This window comes from Heptranchias perlo, chromosome 23 (genome assembly GCF_035084215.1).
Source record: "Heptranchias perlo isolate sHepPer1 chromosome 23, sHepPer1.hap1, whole genome shotgun sequence".
NCBI classification, from domain to species: Eukaryota; Metazoa; Chordata; class Chondrichthyes; order Hexanchiformes; family Hexanchidae; genus Heptranchias; species Heptranchias perlo.
This window is the reverse complement of record NC_090347.1, coordinates 27,572,399-27,592,227: the sequence shown is the minus strand read 5'-3', so window position 1 is coordinate 27,592,227 and position 19,829 is coordinate 27,572,399. Positions and strand designations below refer to the sequence as shown.

The following is a 19,829-nucleotide window of genomic DNA, read 5'->3' as shown; positions in this document are numbered from 1 at the left end:
ATTCAATTGGGAGATTTAAGGACTGAAAGAAAACGTAAGTTAATTTGAAAAAGGATTGAATAGGTCTTTCCAATAACACCTGAACTATAAAATGTAAAGTTCTGGTTAATTTGGCAATAACATTATTGATATCAATATGTGCACTTTTAATTGCTTGAAGGAAGCTACTAATTAAAGTGAACATTTTGCTCTACAATCAGGTTTCTGGCCTTGCCAGAGCACTGAAACAGGCATAATCAAAGTAACAAATGACATCCATGTGACTGTGACCATGGTAAACTATCCCTCCTCATTCCTCTTGATCTGTCTGTAGCCTTTAACACTGTTGACCACACCATCCTCCTCCAATGCCTCTCCTCCATTATCTAGATGAGTGGAACTGCCCTTGCCTGATTCCTATTTTACCTATTTAATCATAGCCATAGAGTCTCCTGCAATGACTTCTCTACCCACCCCTGCACCATTACCTCTGGAGTCCCCCAAGGATCTATCCTTAGCTCCCTCCTATTTCTGATCTACATTCTGCCCCTCGATGACATCATCCGAAAACACAAGGCCAGTTCCACATGTATGCTGGTGACACCCGTCTCTACATCACCACCACCTCTCTCGAACCCTCAGTATTGTCAGATATTCAGTCCTGGGAAATTTCATTGAAGACACCGAAGCCATTGTCTTCGGCCCTCGCCACAAACTCCGCTCCCTAGCCACTGATTCCATCCCCCTCCCTGGCCACTGCCTCAGGCTTAATCAGACTATTTGCAACCTTGGCATCCTATTTCACCCTGAGCAGAGCTCCCAAACCCATATCCTCTCTTTCATTAAGACCGCCTACATCCACCTCCGTAATATTGCCCATCTCCACCTTTGCCTCAGCCAATCTACTGTTGAAACTCTCATCCATGCTTTTGTTTCCTCCAAATTCTTCCAATGATCTCCTGGCCGGCCTTCCTACTTCCACCCTTTGTAAACTTAAGCTCATTAAAAACTCTGCTGGCTGTATCCTAACTCACACCAAGTCCCATTCACCCATCACCCCTGTGTTCGCAGACCAACATTTGCTCGTGGTCCATTCCAGAGGTGAGGTGAGAGTGACTGCCCTTGACATCAAGGCAGCATTTGACCGAGTGCGGCACCAAGGAGCCCTAGTAAAATTGAAGTCAATGGGAATCAGGGGGAAAACTCTCCAGTGGCTGGAGTCATACCTAGCACAAAGGAAGATGGTAGTGGTTGTTGGAGGCCAATCATCTCAGCCCCTGGGCATTGCTGCAGGAGTTCCTCAGGGCAGTGTCCTAGGTCCAACCATCTTTAGCTGCTTCATCAACGACCTTCGCTCCATCATAGGGTCAGAAATGGGGATGTTCGCTGATGATTGCACGGTGTTCAGTTCCATTCGCAACCCCTCGAATAATGAAGCAGTCCGAGCCCGCATGCAGCAAGACCTGGACAACATCCAGGCTTGGGCTCATAAGTGGCAAGTAACATTCACGCCAGATAAGTGCCAGGCAATGACCATCTCCAACAAGAGAGAGTCTAACCACCTCCCCTTGACATTCAACGGCATTACCATCACCAAATCCCCCACCATCAACATTCTGGGGGTCACCATTGACCAGAAACTTAACTGGACCCGCCACATAAATACGGTGGCTACAAGAGCAGGTCAGAGGCTGGGTATTCTGCAGCGAGTGACTCACCTCCTGACTCCCCAAAGCCTTTCCACCATCTACAAGGCACACCTGGAGTGTGATGGAATACTTTCCACTTGCCTGGATGAGTGCAGTTCCAACAACACTCAAAAAGCTCAACACCATCCAGGACAAGGCAGCCCGCTTGATTGGCACCCCATCCACCACCCTATTCATGCATTCCCTTCACCACCGGCGCACAACGGCTGCAGTGTGTACCATCCACAGGATGCACTGCATCAACTCGCCAAAGCTTCTTTGACAGCACCTCCCAAACCCGCGACCTCTACCGCCTAGAAGGACAAGGGCAGCACGCTCATGAGAACAACACCACCTGCACGTTCCCCTCCAAGTCACACACCATCCCAACTTAGAAATATATCACCGTTCCTTCATCGTCGCTGGGGAATCAAAATCCTCGAACTCCCTACCCAACAGCATTGTGGGAGAACCTTCACCACACAGACTGCAGCGGTTCAAGAAGGCGGCTCACCACCACCTTCTCGAGCAATTAGGGATGGACAATAAATGCTAGCCTTGCCAGTGACGCCCAAATCCCATGAACGAATAAAAAAAATGCCTTGATTTTAAAATTCTCATCCTCGTGTTCAAACCCATCCATTGCCTCTCCCCTCTCGATCTCTGTAGCCTCATCCAGCCCTAAAACCCTCCTCAAACTCTGCATTCCTCAAACTCTGGCTTGTTGTGCATCCCCGACTTCCTTCGCCTCACCACTGGCGGATGTGCTTTCAGCTGTCTAGGCCATAAGCTCAGGAATTCCCTCCCTAACCATCTCCGCCTCTCTCTCCTCCTTTAAGACGGTCCTTGAAACCTACCTGTTTTACTAAGTATTTGGTCAACTGTCCTAATCACTCCTTCTTTGGCTTGGTGTGAATTTTTGTCTGATTACGCTCCTGTGAAGCGCCTTGGGACCTTTTACTACATTAAAGGCGCTGTAGAAATATAAGTTGTTGTTTTAAGTAGTTTCAATGGTACAATTCAGTCATAGCCAAACACTTTTATAAATTCTTTGAAAAAATGGCAGACAAGAGCATTGTAGAAAAACTGCCTCCTTATTAGGTATTTTCAGGTTTATCTTAAATTAGGGCATTAACCTTCCTCTACCTCCTCCCTAGCGCACTTACTGCCTTAAGTGTGCAAGGGTACAGGTAGAGAGAGGATAGTGCCCTAATTTAGGGTAAACCAGAAAATTCGGAGGAATACCTTTTGTTGGGCACTTATCCTAACCATTTCAAACAAAAATGTCACAGTAGTGTGTGTTGGGAGGCAATCTATTAATTGTACAGTTTGTCCTATACAAGTTTTCCTTTTATTTAAGAGGTCTGACTGCAGGAATTGATTTCTTTGTATGTAATGAACTATCACATTTTGAGGGGAAATATTTTAATCTTAAAGGCTGTGACCTCCCTTGTAAAACCCCTTCCAGTTGGATAATCAAAAATCTAACTTCAGCAGGTATTGCAAATAAGCTCAACTATGCATAACTTTTCTGAACATTTCAAATATGATTTTGCCATTGAACAGCTAAAGCTGCTGTGTGCCACGGTGTAGGTGACCTGCTGAACAGTGTTTATATGGGCCAAAGTGATGTAAAGTGTTTGTTTATAGGGGTCCCGCCTTCATGGGAAAATAAAGTGTTTAGCAAACCTTTGACTGTTCAGAGTGAAAATAAAACGTGTTATGTTTGCTACTCTTGTCACCGTGTAGAATTGCCACAATCACATGCCTTCGCGTAGATCATTGCGAAATGTGTTGGCAAACAAGTGAGAAAAGGTTTGTCTAATACTTTTCTATGAAGAAAATCAAGAAAAAGTTAATGTAACCTTTGCTAGTATCCCCTCATTAAGTTTTTAATGAGTTAAGACTGACCAAAAGACAATTGCATCTACAGATTAGGGATCATGAAGTAAAAGGATCAAAAGGGAAAGAAAAAAGACCAAGCTGGCAAAAGAATAAGAAAATATACACAATGAATAGCAAAGAGAGTGCAGGAAATGAATAGTGAATACAAAAAGGCTTAAACTAGAGTGAAGTTTATCACTCTTGTGTAGGCGTTCTCCTTTGTTCATCAGTGAAAAAGATACACTGTGCAAGACCAGCGACTGTCTGTGCTCCAGTCGTTACAAATTAGCTCATAACTAAACTGTAACCGTTTGTTTTCACACAAAGGGCAGAGAGGGAGGTGCACAAGAGCAGTCTGGGTTGAATGGCTCACTGATTTTTGCTTCTCTGCTCCTTTCTTGGATCAGGCACAGATTAGGAACACGCTGCATAGGAATCATAGGTACAAGCCTGCATCCCATCACTCTGTGGGCTAGTGCACAAGCCAACTAACTCTGTGTAAGTTTAGAAAATGACTGGAGGGTGCAAGCAATCCCTGAGCACTTTTTAAACATGGTGTGACACTGCACTGGAGTCATAGTGCATGTAGTGCCAAACCCAATCATTGTGTGCATGCCTCCTCCAGGATGTCTCAGCCTTCTTTGTTCCAGAGTCAGATCGTGCCCTGACTCTGAAGGTATACTGCTACTTTGCTTTGTTAGGCAACTGTACCCATAGAGAATACTCATATTATGGTGTCAGCCTTGGCTCATTGGTAGCGCTCTCGCCTCTGAGTCAAAAGGTTGTAGGTTCATAGTCCCACACTAGAGACTTCAGCACAGAATCTAGACTAACACATCAGTGCAGTACTGAGGAAATGCGGCATTCAGAAGTGCCATCTTTTGGATTTGACGTTACACCGAAGCCCCATCTGCCCTCTCATGTGGACGTAAAAGATTCCATGGCACTACTTCAAAAAAGAGTAGGGGAGTTCTCCCAGTGTCCTGGCCAATATTTATAGTTCAACCAACATCACTAAAAAAACAGATTATCTGGTCATTATCTCATTGCTGTTTGTGGGTCCTCGCTGTGCACAAATTGGCTGCTGCATTTCCTACATTACAACCGTGACTATGCTTCAAAGTACCTCATTGGCTGTAAAGCACTTTGGGACTCCTGAGGTCGTGAAAGGCGCTATATAAATGCAAATTCTTTTTTTTGTAATTTTTAATAAGTCAATGTGAGTACAACAGGAGTATATATTTTTCTGTGTCTAAGTTTAAAGAAAAAATCTTTTACCAGACTGTCATTAGTTTATAATGTCTTGCAATGTCCTGCAAGTAATATCACAGTAGCTGCTATAATATATACATTGTATGTGTCTCTATACTTTTTCTCTCTGTCAATTTCTCTCTCCCCTTCAAATGGCATTGATTCTGTCCTGAGGTACAGTTGTATGGGCACAGTTCACTTTCCTGTAACAAGCCCAATGACCATTATTCATTATTATGTACTTCCAACAGGGACAGGAGATCTGTAATAAGGAGGGACAGGGTTGGTATTTTGGAAGGATAAAATCAAATGTGCTGAAGGGCCTTCTTCATCTGAACATATATTGTGAATTCTCCCCATCCTGTGAACTCGTTCCAGCGAGGATTGCCTGAAGACAACTACCCCAGCTTAGATCAGCTAACTAGACAGATATTGGGGTTGAACTTGAGACCTTTCTGGTCTGGCTCAGCTACTCACTGACTAAATTTGTTGAGCCATCAAGGGAGCTCATTTACAATAATGTTGACTAAATTGCATTTTTTGAAAAAAATCTAACCTTGATACAGGCAACGCAAAGAAATGTTTGAGGTTCTCTGTGGTTTGTAATAGGGCTGTAGTGATGTGATATAAATTTGGCAGAAATCTGACCTTCATTTGCCACAACGAACTGTCAATTCAGTGTTCAAAAATGGCACTTAAGTAAATGAGTCTTATCCCAGATTGGATCTGATTTCAGCAGCAATTTGGACACATCCTAGTATAAACTTGCCCTGGAATTATAGAGTATGAGTGGAAGCTGAAGAAATGGGCTCAAATGGACTGGCACTGACACAGTTTTTAGAAACTTGGAATAAAATCTCTTTTTTCCCACTTAAATTAATACATTTGCAAGTTCTTGAGTTTTATCAAACTTATCAGTGTTTGGAGGAGCAGAAAAGCACCATTTATATAAGAATTATTTGTACACGAGAACATAAGGTATAGGAGCAGGAGTAGGCTATACGGCCTCTTGAGCCTGCTCCGCCATTCAATCGGATCATGGCTGATCTTCAACCTCAACTCCTATTTCCCACCCAATCCCCATATCCTTTGATTCCCCTAGAGTCCAAAAATCTATCTATCTCAGCCTTGAATATACTCAATGACTCAACATCCACAGCCCTCTGGGGTAGAGAATTCCAAAGATTCACAACCTCCTATGTGAAGAAATTCCTCCTCATCTCAGTCTTGAATGGCCAACCCCTTAACCTGTGATGATGCCCCCTAGTTCTAGACTCTCTAGCCAGGGGAAACAATCTCTCAGCATCTATCCTGTCAAGCCCCCTCATAATCTTAGATGTTTCAATGAGATCACCTCTCATTCTTCTAAATTCCAGAGAGAATAGGCCCATTCTACTCAACCTCTCTTCATAGGACAACCCTCCCATCCCAGAAATTAATCTAGTGAACCTTCATTGCACCGCCTCTAAGGCAAGTATATCCTTCCTTAGATAAGGAGACCAAAACTGTACACAGTACTCCAGGTATGGGTCTCACCAAAGCCCTGTAGAACTGTAGTAAGACTTCTCTACTCTTGTATTCCAACCCCCTTGCAATAAAGGCCGACATGCCATTTGCTTTCCTAATTGCCTGATATACCTGTATACTAACTTTTTGTGTTTCTTGTACAAGGACACCCAAGTCTCTCCGAACACCAACATTTAATCGTTTCTCACCATTTAAAAAATATTTTGTTTTTCTATTCTTCCTATCAAAGTGAATAACCTTACATTTCCGCACATTATACTCCATCTGCCACCTTTTTGCCCACTCACTTAATCTGTCTATATCCCTTTGCAGACTCTTTGTGTCCTCCTCACAGCTTACTTTCGCACCTAGCTTTGTATCGTCAGCAAACCTGGATGCATTACACTCAGTCCCTTCATCTAAGTCATTAATATAGATTGTAAAGAGCTGAGGCCCAAGCACTGTTCCTTGCGGCACCTTGCAGTACAAAGACAAATGATATCATTGGCTCCATGTTGGTATTTTGCCTTTCTGAAGTGCTGTATCTGCTGTTGTCGATGTATCTCCTGGGCTTTTCACTATATTTTTATTATATATATTACTATATTTTTCCCAGGTTGGTAAATATTCCAAACTGTTACCATGATGTCACAGGGGCACACTGGGACAGACCCACAGCTCTTTTCCACAGCATGATTAAACAAACCCATTGAGGGTAATTCTTCTGGCAATCCTTACACAGCATAAATGTTCAGTTCCTCACATTTTTTATCTCTTCCTAACAAAACAATTTTCAACTTATTCTCTTCATAATAAAAACATAAAATACTGGAAATGCACAACAGGTCCAACAGCATCTGGGGGAAAAAAACACAGGTTGACATTTTGGTCTGTATCCTACAACAGAAGTAGCTCAAAGATCTGCTATGCATTGCCAGCATTTTCTGTTTTTATGTCAGATTTCCAGCATTTTCACTTTTTTTTCTTTTTATCTCTTTGGAGTTTTTCTTTGTCTCAATAATAAGCTTTAAGAATTGAGACTAGGTTTCTTCCTCCTCTCCCTCAAATGTTCTTCCCCTATTCTCTCTTCCTTTTCCGAAGATATTGACTCTTGCTTGGACACTGGGAGACCCCTAGTATCTTGCCTAAGTGGCCGTTCTCCATGTCTAAGCTGAGACAGTGAGTCTTGCCAGACTATTCAACTGTGGAGAGCATCACAGCCATGTCTGCTTCTGTTGTCACTTGATGTTCTTTTATATATACACTTTTCAGCAGGGGTTAATTAATAGTAATCAAGAGTGGAAATCCTGGCTTATTCTTGCCCTCCCAACTCTGGTGCTGAGGTCACTTGTAGCACTCCAACTGAGATCAGTACAGCGCTCAAACCTAGGACCTTCCTGCTCTGCTTGGCTTAGTACCACAAGAGTAGTGTTCAAATTATGAGGCTTTTTGATAAGTTACATAGGGGGAAAATAATTCCCACTGGTTGGCAAGCCAGTAACTAGAGGGCATAAATTTAAGATAATCACCAATAAAACAAAGGGGGAGGAGAGGAGAATTATTTTTACACAAGGGTTGTTAGGACATGGATTACCCTACCAGAAAGTGGTGAAAACAAAATGTATAATAGCTTTAAAAGGGAAGTGGATAATTATTTGAAAAAGAAACATTTTAAAGTGTTTTGAGGAATGGGACTAAATGTATAGTTTTTTCAGAGAGCTGGCACAGGCACAATGAGCTGACTGGTCTCCTTGTAGTATTCAACAATTCTATAATATCTGGTGCATTTAGTTACTAAGCCATTGGGGAGGATTGGTACAATTTTTTCCAGTTGTCTTAAGAGGGTTGCCTTCCTGTGTCGCTTTGCATTCTCAGACTCTGATTATACCTAATATCTGAAAAAGGCTATTGTTGAGGAGTGACCAGTTCTCTTTCCAGTTAAAGCTGATATCATTGCAAAGTGCATTGGAAATAACTGTATTGTTAGGAACAAATTTATTCCTTAGTTTATTTTAATCCCACAACGTGGAAGAAGGATCAGTGGCATGATGCTTACTGGGGTTGATCTTTCTGGCCTCCCCACTCCCACTTTCTCTATTTGATACAGACTCCCGTTGTCTTGAAATCTCAGTGTGGAAAGAGTCTGCAAAGGGATTTCGGCAGGTTAAGCGAGTGGGCAAGAAGGTGGCAGATGGAGTATAATGTGGAGAAATGTGAGGTTATTCACTTTGGAAGAATAGAAAAACAGAATATTTTTTAAATGGTGAGAAGCTATTAAATGTTGGTGTTCGGAGAGATTTGGTGTCGTAGTACACAAAACACAGAAAGTTAACATGCAGGTACAGCAAGCCATTAGGAAGGCAAATGGTATGTTGGCCTTTATCACAAGGGGGTTGGAGTACAAGAGTGAGGAAGTCTTGCTGCAATAGTACAGGGCTTTGGTGAGACCACACCTGAAGTACTGTGTACCATTTTGGTCTCCTTACCTAAGGAAGGATATACTTGCCTTAGAGGGGGTGAAACAAGGGTTCCCTAGATTAATTTCTGGGATTTGAGGGTTATCCTATGAGGAGAGATTGTGTTGAATGGGTCTATACTCCCTGGAGTTTAGAAGAATGAGAGGTGATCTCTTTGAAACATATGATTCTTAGAGGGCTTGACAGGGTAGATGCTGAGAGGCTGTTTTCCCCTGGCTGGACTGTCTAGAACTAGGGGACATAGTCTCAGGATAAGGGGTCGGCCAATTAGGACTGAGATGAGGAGAAATTTCTTCACTCAGATAGTTGTGAATCTTCGGAATTCTCTGCCCTAGAGGATTGTGGATGCTCAGTCATTGAGTATATTCAAGGCTGAGATTGATTGATTTTTGGACTTTAAGGGAATCAAGGGATATGGGGATCGGGCGGGAAAGTGGAGTTGAGGTTGAAGATCAGCCATGATCTTATTGAATGGCGGAGCAGGCTTGAGGGACCGTATGGCCTAATCCTGCTCCTATTTCTTATGTTCTTATGAAAGTAGAGTATATTTGTGGTCATCTATCAAACAAATGTTGGTAGCTGACATTCCTTTTGTGTTTCATCTTCATCTGGTGGCAAATACAGTAGATAATGATGAGACTTCAGACTGGTCGCTATAACAGAGGTGAACAAGTAAGCATTCCTCTGTGTCTAGGTAGAGTAGCACATAGAGTCATTACAGCAATGTTAATTTCCTTTTTAATCTGCCACTCTTAAAAAGGCACAGCTACAATGGCAATTCCTTTTTTAATCATTCACAAAATGAATGAAATGAAGGTAAACTAAAAAGAAGATATCAGCAATCTATGCCACTATAAAGTTATAGGGGCAAAGATTCACCTAAAGGCATGAAGTTGAAGTACAGTTTTAGAAAGAAAATGGTAAATTTTGTTTAGGGTGTATAAGGTTAGCGTTTAGGAATGGAACATTTTCCTCTTTTTATATCTGGTGTCAGCAACAAACATTCCCACCTTTAGATGTGACTCAATTCAGATGTAGGATAAAGCTACTCCATTTACGTGACTTGACTCCAATTTCATGCCAGTATCCCATAGCACCCGTATGACATTTCTGTTTCCCACACCGATGAACTTAATTGTCAATTTGTGGTTAGTTTAGTGCGATGATTCTGCAGTCACCATGAACTGGATTAGGACTTCTCAAACTTGATACATTGAAGATTCTCAGAGCCATAAGAGAATGGGGTCACTTTCATCCTATCAGCCTCAGCTAGATTTGAACCCAGGTTCAAGGCAACAAAATGATGTTTTTTGAAATAAATTTTGTTCTGAATTCATTGCCAGATGAAGCATTCAGAATGTTACAGGATGGAGGAAGAACGCTTGGCCTAGAGTGGTATTGTGGTATCTTAGAAGCAACATTAACCCGGTTCATCCATATAAAATTTGCTGCAATTTACGCTGTGGGGGGGAAAGATCTATATTTGTACAATGCTTAATCACATCCTCAGGGTATCTCAAAGTGTTTTAGAATCAATTGATTACTTTTTGAAGTGTAGTTACTATTGTTATGTAACCAAATCCAGCAGCCAATTTGTGCACAATAGGTTCCCACAAACAGCAATTGAATGAACAAGCAAATAATCTGTTTTTGGTGGTGGTGATTGAGGGAGGAATGTTGGCCAGCACACCAGGCTCTTTTTTAAGTGGTACTATAGATTGTTTACATCTACCTGACCAGGCAAACCGAGCCCTGGCTTTAACATCACATTTGAAAGATGGTATAGCTGAATACTTCATTTCCTGTTTATCTTAACACCACTAATGACAAACAAAACTCTTGTCTTCTCAGAGCTACAGAAATGCACACCATTTTGAATAAAACCCAGACGACTGTGATATGGAGCAGCTTCTTCATCAGCGTGAAGGCACAACTGCTGCAGGCATCAGGTGAGGTGGTCTTTCAAACCAGTGAAAACATCTGTAACTCCCAATGACATGTAAGCTCTTCTATGTATTCTGTAATCCCTGGTAGAACCTCAGGTGCGTGAGTTATCTGACACATGAGCTTCTAATGATGGTTAATGCTACATAGGTGTAAAATAGCACTTTAGGATGTCACACAACTGAAACAATCCAGCAGGTCCAGAAGTTTGACATTAGAGCTCTCCATCAGCCCACCAAAGCACAAATTCCCTAGAAGGAACAGTGATACAATAGTTGTTCTGTTTAACTGTTCCTAGTTACAATTTTCACTGTTTACAGCAAGAATATTAGTCATGCCACAGAGTGGGGAAATGTTTCAATTCCCACTTGATAGGTAGGTTAGATATATTGGACTGCAACCTGGTTTGTTTATGTGCTGTGTGGTTGGTGTTGTAACTCTTGCCACAAACCAAACACGCTGGTTATTCTTTATCAGGCCCCACCAACAGAAGTTTTGACTTTCCTGTACCATTCTTTGGAATGGCTGCGTAAGGAGGGAGTCATTTTAATGAACTGTAATTTCCCAGATTTGGGCCATCATGGGGAAAAGCAGCTGTTTGGAGGAAGTCCAATCACAATCCTGTTTTGGCCAGTGCGAACAACCATTAATCATGTATTCATGCTGTAATTCTCTGATTGTATCCTTGGATGACTAATTTGCATCTAGCCTTTTAACCATTGCCTACTCTTGCTGATTATACAGGCTACTGTTGTGTTTTATGAGAAAGTGTTCATAATGTAAAACAAAAAATGATAAAATTCTAAATAACTTGTGCATAGGAAACTACCAATCACACCCATGGAATAATATCCTGGCCTTTTCTGAACCATTTTAAGATCAGATTTATAACTGTTTTTGGAGGGGATTCTGGCTTCTGTGGTCCACATCCACATTTAGTTGTGTTTTCTTTTACATATTGCTGTTGAAGTCCTTCTCTGTCTCCTATGAGTTGCATTTCTGGTCATCTTGTACTAATGTGCTCCTATACTTGGAAAGTTTTACTTATCACAGTCTCACTAATAAACCCCCAACCTTCCCAAGAGTTCGTTTCTCTTTTTTAAACTAAAATGACTCTTACCTCCCAGGTCCCGTTTGTCAACCAGCTCGGGGGGGATTTTAGCCAGAAGGACTAGTCTGTGGAGAAGTGATTTCTAAAGGAAGGTAGAAATGGTAAATTAGTACAACCACCGTGACATGCGCCCTATTAAAAACAATGGATCATCCATGTTTTCCTATGTAAAATAAACTAACCGTTTCCTCTTTAGGATTTGTAATCATTCTCCTCTCCAGAAGACGATAAAACAAACTGGTCCTATCGTTCCCCAGCAAACCTTTGGAACGTTTGTTTTTTCCACCACCTTCCCCCGTTGAAGGCATTCCCATTCGATTCATCCCTTTCTGCTTCACAAACTCCGCACAAACTCGTTCCAAATAAATCAGTCGTTTTTAGTAGTTCCCCCCACCCCGTGCACGGTAAATTAAATCGGCTAAAGCCCAGACCTTATGTAAAAAAGTGAAGCACAAATCGTGCTGGCTCACCAGTAGAAATGAGACACTAAAAGCTTTCGTTTACACATACTGCTGGTGTCCAGGCAGCACCGGCTCGGGGTTCTGCCTCCTGCCTCCTTTCATTCATTCACATGTCACATCTCAACAGTTTGTTTTTGTTGTTTTGGCATCCTGAATTCTCTGTTGATGGTTTGGCGAAGGAGACGGTTGCTCAGGCGACGGATTAACTTTTGTTTCTTCCCTGTCTCTGAGTAGCCCTGGCATGGGAATGTTTCTGCCGAGAAGTGCGATCTGTCAATAGCGATTGACAATATTGTCCACATGGAATCCAATGACTGTGCTTCGAAAATCACTCTTAATGATTTGTAACGATTCTGTCCATGAGTATTGTATCCCCCCTCCCCCCAGTACGACCCACCTGAGTCAATCCATCTCTGATCCCTTTTATTATGATGATTAATTGTATTCAGATCAATTACCTTTTGTAAGTATCAGATATTCTGGATGAATGCTCAGATTGCACGCTTTGCAATTTAGGCTTTCAGAAATTCGGGAGCAATGGTCCCATTACAGACAATGTTATATTTGTTTTTGGCAGAAATTACGCACAGTACAGATAAACCACGATATAAAATATCTGAAACTGATCAATAAATAGCTCATCTTTTTAAAAAAATAAGGCGGGAAAAAGACCTGTTGGTTTATGTTCATTTGATTCTGTAATCGGAATATTTGCAGCAGGAGCAATGCTATTTGCGTCCATCACATTTACACTTATTTCTGGATAAATAAAGAGGGAAGGGGGTGGGTCAGAAAGATTCAAGACCAGTAGTCAGCAGATTCTGGGGGCGGTTCGTTATTTGTGGCACTATTCAGAACTGTTTGGCTTTGGTCCAGACATTATGTAAAACTGGCCCCTCCTTTAGTGCAGTTAAAACTTGTAATTTCACCCTCGTCCTAACGTAAGTTCGATTGAGCAGAAAACAGGAGCATTGCACAGAATACAATTTCAGGATATTTGCACGATACAATATTTCATTGCTACATTGCGGCCCCGATGCCAGTTTGAATGTTTAATACTTGGAGAATTCGCGTTTTGTAAATATTGGTGGCGTTTAGCTGCGGCTGTGGTCCACTCCAATATGAACAAACTAATTTGAATGTTTTATCATCTAATTCAAAGGCCAAAAGTTGCCGCTCTCTTTAAGAGAAATAGCAAGAGATGGGTCCAGAGTCCGCTCCATGCAACCGGGGTTAATTTCAATGCAGATTGCTGCATTCGAGGTGACATTGATTTGGTGCTGTAACCAAAAGTTGTAACAATTTTAAATTTAGTAAAAATATTAATAGAGTGATCCGATTAGAAATAGATCCACTGATAGGTTCAGCAAAGTTTATTGATTTGGGGGCGACACTGAAATACAAATGACATTTACAAACCTTTCTCTCTTCCCTTTGCTTCACTTGCAGAAGCATTAACATGGATACACGATCTTCATACGTAAAATCGTCGATTTCAAACCGGATACTTTGTATCCGCCGCTTAGTGTTAGACGCCATGATTGACAGTGTTTGCGACCGTTACCAGGCAACTGTGCAGACAGCTAACAAGAAGCGCCCGTCTACAGTGCCCAGTTGAGTTTATTAAAGGGAAGCTCCGGGATCCAATTCACTTATATTTTACCACACACAAAATTGTGGGGTCTAGTTTTTAGGATAAATTCCTCTTTTTTTGCATGCATACATTTTGTCTCTCCTCCCCTTTTTCTACCCTCTTCTGAAGGCAGAGGGAGACCAACAGCAAAAGCAACTCAGATGGTCACCCACCCCATGAGCCAAGAGGTTTGCGCAACTCAGTACTACACTACAAGGTGCACTCGCACACTGAGGTACTGTATAGTGGAAACTTTTGTTATTTTCATTGTAAAGAGACAGACAAACAACTGTGGGTTTGGCAGTCAGGGTGTGTGTGTGTTTGGGGAGCTTGGTCACAAAACTACCTCCAAATCATACTGTCATTATCACACATGAGAAACAAATCTTGATGGAGGCCAATTCACCGTGCTTAATTCACCCTGAAAATACAACAGTTAAGAGCTCAGAATCAGCACCAATGTGGAACTCACTGGCAATCATAATCACCAGTCTGACCACTAAGAGGGCAAAAAAAGTACATCTATGTATATTCATTGATGCATATATAAACACCTTCAGGTCTGTAAGGCCAAAATGTGGGGAATTGGCAAAATATAATGCTTGCCTAAAAGATAGTGAAACAAAATTATATATGTTTTTAATTCGTTCATGGGATGTGGACATTGCTGGCAAGGCCGGCATTTATTGTCCATCCCTAATTGCCCTTGAGAAGGTGGTGGTGAGCCGCCTTCTTGAACCACTGCAGTCCGTGTGGTGAAGGTTCTCCCACAGTGCTGTTAGGAAGGGAGTTCCAGGATTTTGACCCAGCGACGATGAAGGAACGGCGATATATTTCCAAGTGGGGATGGTGTGTGACTTGGAGGGGAACGTGCAGGTGGTGTTGTTCCCATGTACCTGCTGCTCTTGTCCTTCTAGGTGGTAGAGGTCGCGGGTTTGAGAGGAGCTGTTGAAGAAGCCTTGGCGAGTTGCTGCAGTGCATCCTGTGGATGGTACACACTGCAGCCACTGTGCGCCGATGGTGAAGGGAGTGAACGTTTAGGGTGGTGGATGGGGTGCCAATCAAGCAGGCTGCTTTGTCCTGGATGGTGTCGAGCTTCTTGAGTGTTGTTGGAGCTGCACTCATCCAGGCAAGTGGAGAGTATTCCATCACACTCCTGGCTTGTGCCTTGTAGATGGTGGAAAGGCTTTGGGGAGTCAGGAGGTGAGTCACTCGCTGCAGAATACCCAGCCTCTGACCTGCTCTTATAGCCACAGTATTTATATGGCTGGTCCAGTTAAGTTTCTGGTCAATGGTGACCCCCAGGATGTTGATGGTGGGGGATTCGGTGATGGTAATGCCGTTGAATGTCAAGGGGAGGTGGTTCGACTCTCTCTTGTTGGAGATGGTCATTGCCTGGTACTTGTCTGGCGCAAATGTTACTTGCCACTTATGAGCCCAAGCCTGGATGTTCACTGCCCCCACCATGAACAGCTGGAAAATTTAACCCATCCATTCCCCTGTGCCTTTGGAGCCCAAAGTAATGGTTTTGTAGGAAAAACATTTAGCAAAAGCCCACACCAGCAGTCCATGAGAAGAAAGGCAGTTTTCTCCATTCAAGCAAGCAGAAAAATTGTAATTAACATTTCAATTGTTTTAACAGTTACTGGATAATATGTGAATGAAGTTTCCCTTACTGTATTTTTTATCATATATTACAAAGAATTTATTTTATCTGAAAATGCCTCCTTATGTTGTTGCAGAACTCAGTTAAGACCGGATTTTTCTGCAAATATTTTTTTTCACGATCAGTAATATTGTTGTCCAAAGGGTGCATTACAGAAAGAAAGTGATAGCGATAACAGCAATGGTTACACAGGCCATGTTCTATTTTCTTTTATGGGATATGAACTTCAATAAGGGCTATCATTTAAATACAAATAGATTAACAGATCCTGCCGCACTGTTAGCAATGACTCTCCAAGCTGTTACATCAAAGTATATAAGTGTAACTGGCTACTAGCTGAAAATGCCTAATACCTTCAAAAAATCTTGGTTAAGGTTCTGACATGTTTGGGGGAATGAAAAATTCAGGGCAACAGCTTTTTCTGCAGCAACTCATGAAGAAGGTTTAAAGTTAGGAAAGAATTCAGAATTTCAATAAAATGAACCCCTGATGAGAAAAACAACTTGGATGCTCTGCTTTTTTACAATAACCAATTCCGAATATAGGTGTTTGATAGACAGATTCAGAAAATGCAGAATATCTGAATATAAAGTATAAAGAAAAACTTTGTACTGTACTGGAAATCACCAAGCTGTAAATTTATATTTCTTGCTTTCACCTTTTATTATTATTTTGTGCATTAAAAGTGTCAAAAATGAAAGTTTTTAAAACAGAAAATAACTCAAAGGGTGAGTATCAACACAGACAGGGACTTGTCACATACTGCCTCCATATATCAGTTAAAAAATAAAAAACATTAGATATAGATTTAGAAATATCTTTGCTTTCAACCCAAGTTCCTCTGAAAAGCCAGGATAACTCATCACCTGCTCTGCAATAAAGGGATGTTGTCTTCATTGATCTCATAGAAATCAATCTTCGCAGACACTTCCTGTTCCTTTTTTTCAAGTCTTATCAAATTATTAACTGACATTTACCACTGAAAATGGGAAATATCCACCAGAATTGATTTGAGACCAGCAAAGGGAGACAACCTGAACCAACAACTAATATTGGGGGAGGAGGGAGTGGGCAGGTCAGAACCATACAGCAAATGAAGAAACATATGGAATAGGAAGCCTGGGAGGTGAAGTAACAATACAGGGGCAATGGGGATCATATCTGTATCAAATCAGGATGTCTTCCTGTATCCTAGTGATAGAAATGTATCACACGCGCATGAAATTGAATACATAATACTCTTCATTTGAGCTGTTTTCAGTACTCACTCAACCCAGCCAGAGGATAGAGGTATACTAACCTGACACCTGAAGAATGATACATTTATGCACAGCAAAAAGGAAGCCAAATAGGTATCCCATATAGGGATCCATCGGAAGCCCCAATCCTCAGTGAAATGGGTTGTTCTCAATTGTATGGCCAGTGATTACCTTAACCTCATTAAGAATCATTGCACAATATTTTTGTAACATGCTCTTAAAATGTGCAAGACGGTGCTCCTCACCCCCTTCAGCACATTTCAGTGAGTTCAGGTTGTCTAACAGAGCAAATGAGCTGACATATGGTAAGTCCTGGACTGAATTCGCACCTCACACGGATCAATATAAGTGTAATTTCTGGGAATGGCCTCCCATATAGCATCCAAATCCTCATCTGAAATATCTGTGTCAAAATCAACTTGCCCACCCCATACAAGGAAATGACTCACGGTGCATAAAAAGCAAAATACAACGGAGCCTGTGAAGTATGCTTACCCTCCGAAACAGAACCAGGGATAAAAGTCAAAACTTTGCTAGAAATCCTTTGAGGGATTGCTAGCAAATGTAAGAAATGTCAGATTTGGAAATAGCAAAAGAACTTGCTGCATTTTGAGAGAAAAGTGGTGCTGTAAAGAACCACAGACCTTTCACAGACCAATAGATGGAAGAGGCACAAAAGACTCAACTTGAGATGGAAGTTTTTACATGCTTGTGTAATAGGCATATGCCCATTAGTGATCCCCTCCAATTTTTCATCCATTCATCCTTGTTTTCAAATCCCTCCATGGCCTCGCCCCTCCCTAGCTCTGTAACCTCTTCCAGCTCTACAATCCTCCGAGATCTCTGCGCTCCTCCAATTCTTGCCTCTTGTGCATCCCCAATTTTAATCGCCCCCCCCAATTGGTGGCCATGCCTTCAGCTGCCTAGGCTCTAAGCTCTGGAATGCCCTTCCTAAACCTCTCTGCTTCTCTAACTCTCTCTTCTCCTTTAAGGCACTCCTTAAAACTTACCTCTTTGACCAAGCTTTTGGTCACCTAATATATCCTTATGTGGCTCGGTGTCAAATTTTGTTTGAAAATCGTTCCTGTGAAGCGCCTTGGGACGTTTTACTATGTTAAAGGTGCTATATAAATGCAAGTTGTTGTTGAAGTTGTTGTTAAATAGATGGAAAATCTGGCAAGCTCCCTTCCCAATTCCCCTATTCGCTGCGCCCAGACAATCTAATACGCACAGGCACAGGACCAGGAAAATCTGCACTAAGCAGTCCCATAGTTTTAAAATCTTGCAAAAGAATAAATTAGAATGATGGAGTTTGCTGAATCTTGATTTTCAAGGACGCAGGGAGGGAGAAGAGTACATAGGGTGGCCCTACTGACCACTTGTCATCGCCAGGTTATATACTGTGATAGATGTGATAATGAGCATGCTCAAGTCAAAAATGGAGCATATTTTTCTAAAGCTTGCCACATCTGTTGTCTCACTGAAAAAAATAATGGACATTATAGGACCAATTTTGCCAAAAGAAAACTGCTGGGAATGTATCTTCTGTACAGCTTCGTACTCTAAAAGAGTAGGAAGCTTGGCTTGCCAGATACCGTGAACATGGCTTAAGAACAGCATTTAAGTGAGACCCCTATGCTGCTGGTGCCTTGCACATGAAGTGTGACCACAAGGATGGTGTGGGAAATCATGTGAGCATGCAGCCTTTAATGTTAAGAGATGAGGCCACTTGAAGGGAGGTGGCCAGATACGGGGGCAAGAAAAAGTGAGCTGTTTTAAAGTCCAAAAATGTTTGTAAACAGTTTCCAGCCTTTGCAAACGCTATATATGGGGCAGAGGGAGAAATGATGAGAAGGGTCAAAAGGAGGAAACCCCAACGCGGGGGCATGGAACAGAGTCTGTGGACAAGTGGTAGAGCAGTATTGCCCCCAAATTCATGTTTGATAGCTGGTGAAGAGGACATGTTGCTGTATGAGGCGGATGCAATTAGAGTTTCCCTGTTCGGACACTCTCCCCAGATGACAGTAGTGCACCATGCACGACAGGAAGTGTCAGCGAGGTTCATCGTTATCTAAGGTACCTGCAAAGCTTGGGAACAGATGTGCAAGAAGATGGCACACTTTAAGGTACATAACAATGTAAGACTATCCAAGCATGTATCCAATACTTGGTCTAAGACTGCAACTTGTTTTACATTTACTTCACCATGCCAAGCCCTCACACAAGTTTGCACCTCATTCACTGCATCTCATTCAAAACCAAGGGCAAGATTTTCAAAGGACTGCGGGATGGCAGCTGGGGTGGGGGGTGAACGTGCGAGTGGGTAACCCAAATAATAAAAACTTACCATTCCCCATGCGATTGCAGCTTAATTGGTGGCCGTTACTCTTGTTTCCAGGTTTGCCATCCGAAAGCTGCACAGCGGGTAGACTGCGCATCCGCATGACCTGATGTCAGCTGCAGTGTCTAGATTTAAAGGGCCATTGCTCCAATGGATTTTACTGAAGCAAGGAGACACAATGGAGCTGCACAGGGCAAGGCAGCTCCAAGATTCAGTGATGCCTCACTTGAGGTGCTGCTAGCCGGGGTGAGGAGGAGATGGGAACTATTTTACCTGGCCGACAGGAGGAAGTGCCCTGCCTCTGCCACCAAGAAGATCTGTCTCGAGGTGGCAGAGGGGGTCACGAGCAGGAGCAACATGTCCCGCACTTGGGTCCAGTGCAGGAAGCATTTCAATCACCTAACTAGGTCAGCAAAAGTGAATATACTTACTGACTCTTCTGCATTCCGTGTCGCACATCACGCACCCCCCACCCCCGCCTCACATCATTCTGCACTGCCAAGACTACTCCATCACATCAGTCCTCACACCCACTTAAGGCACATCTTCAACTTACCTTCACTTCCTGAGCACTTCTTACCTCCCCACCTGTGACCCCACCACTACCACTCACCCCAATCCTGATCCAA

General features: G+C 42.3%; 1 protein-coding gene across 2 annotated transcripts in view; it reads right to left on the bottom strand.

Moving 5' to 3' along the window:
* LOC137341401 (testis-expressed protein 47-like) overlaps window positions 1–14,586 on the bottom strand; it is a 47,872-nt gene extending 33,286 nt beyond the window's left edge. The window contains exons 1-2 of one of the 2 annotated variants that reach the window (XM_068004519.1): window positions 13,721–14,586; window positions 11,850–11,922 (exon numbers count right to left, since the gene is read on the bottom strand). In XM_068004519.1, the coding sequence (XP_067860620.1) occupies window positions 11,850–11,922; window positions 13,721–13,840 (193 nt within the window). In that variant the 5' untranslated portion in view covers window positions 13,841–14,586. The remainder of the gene's footprint in view (window positions 1–11,849; window positions 11,923–13,720) is intronic. The other variant, XM_068004518.1, reaches the window with a different exon arrangement.
* Between the last annotated feature and the right edge of the window lie 5,243 nt (window positions 14,587–19,829).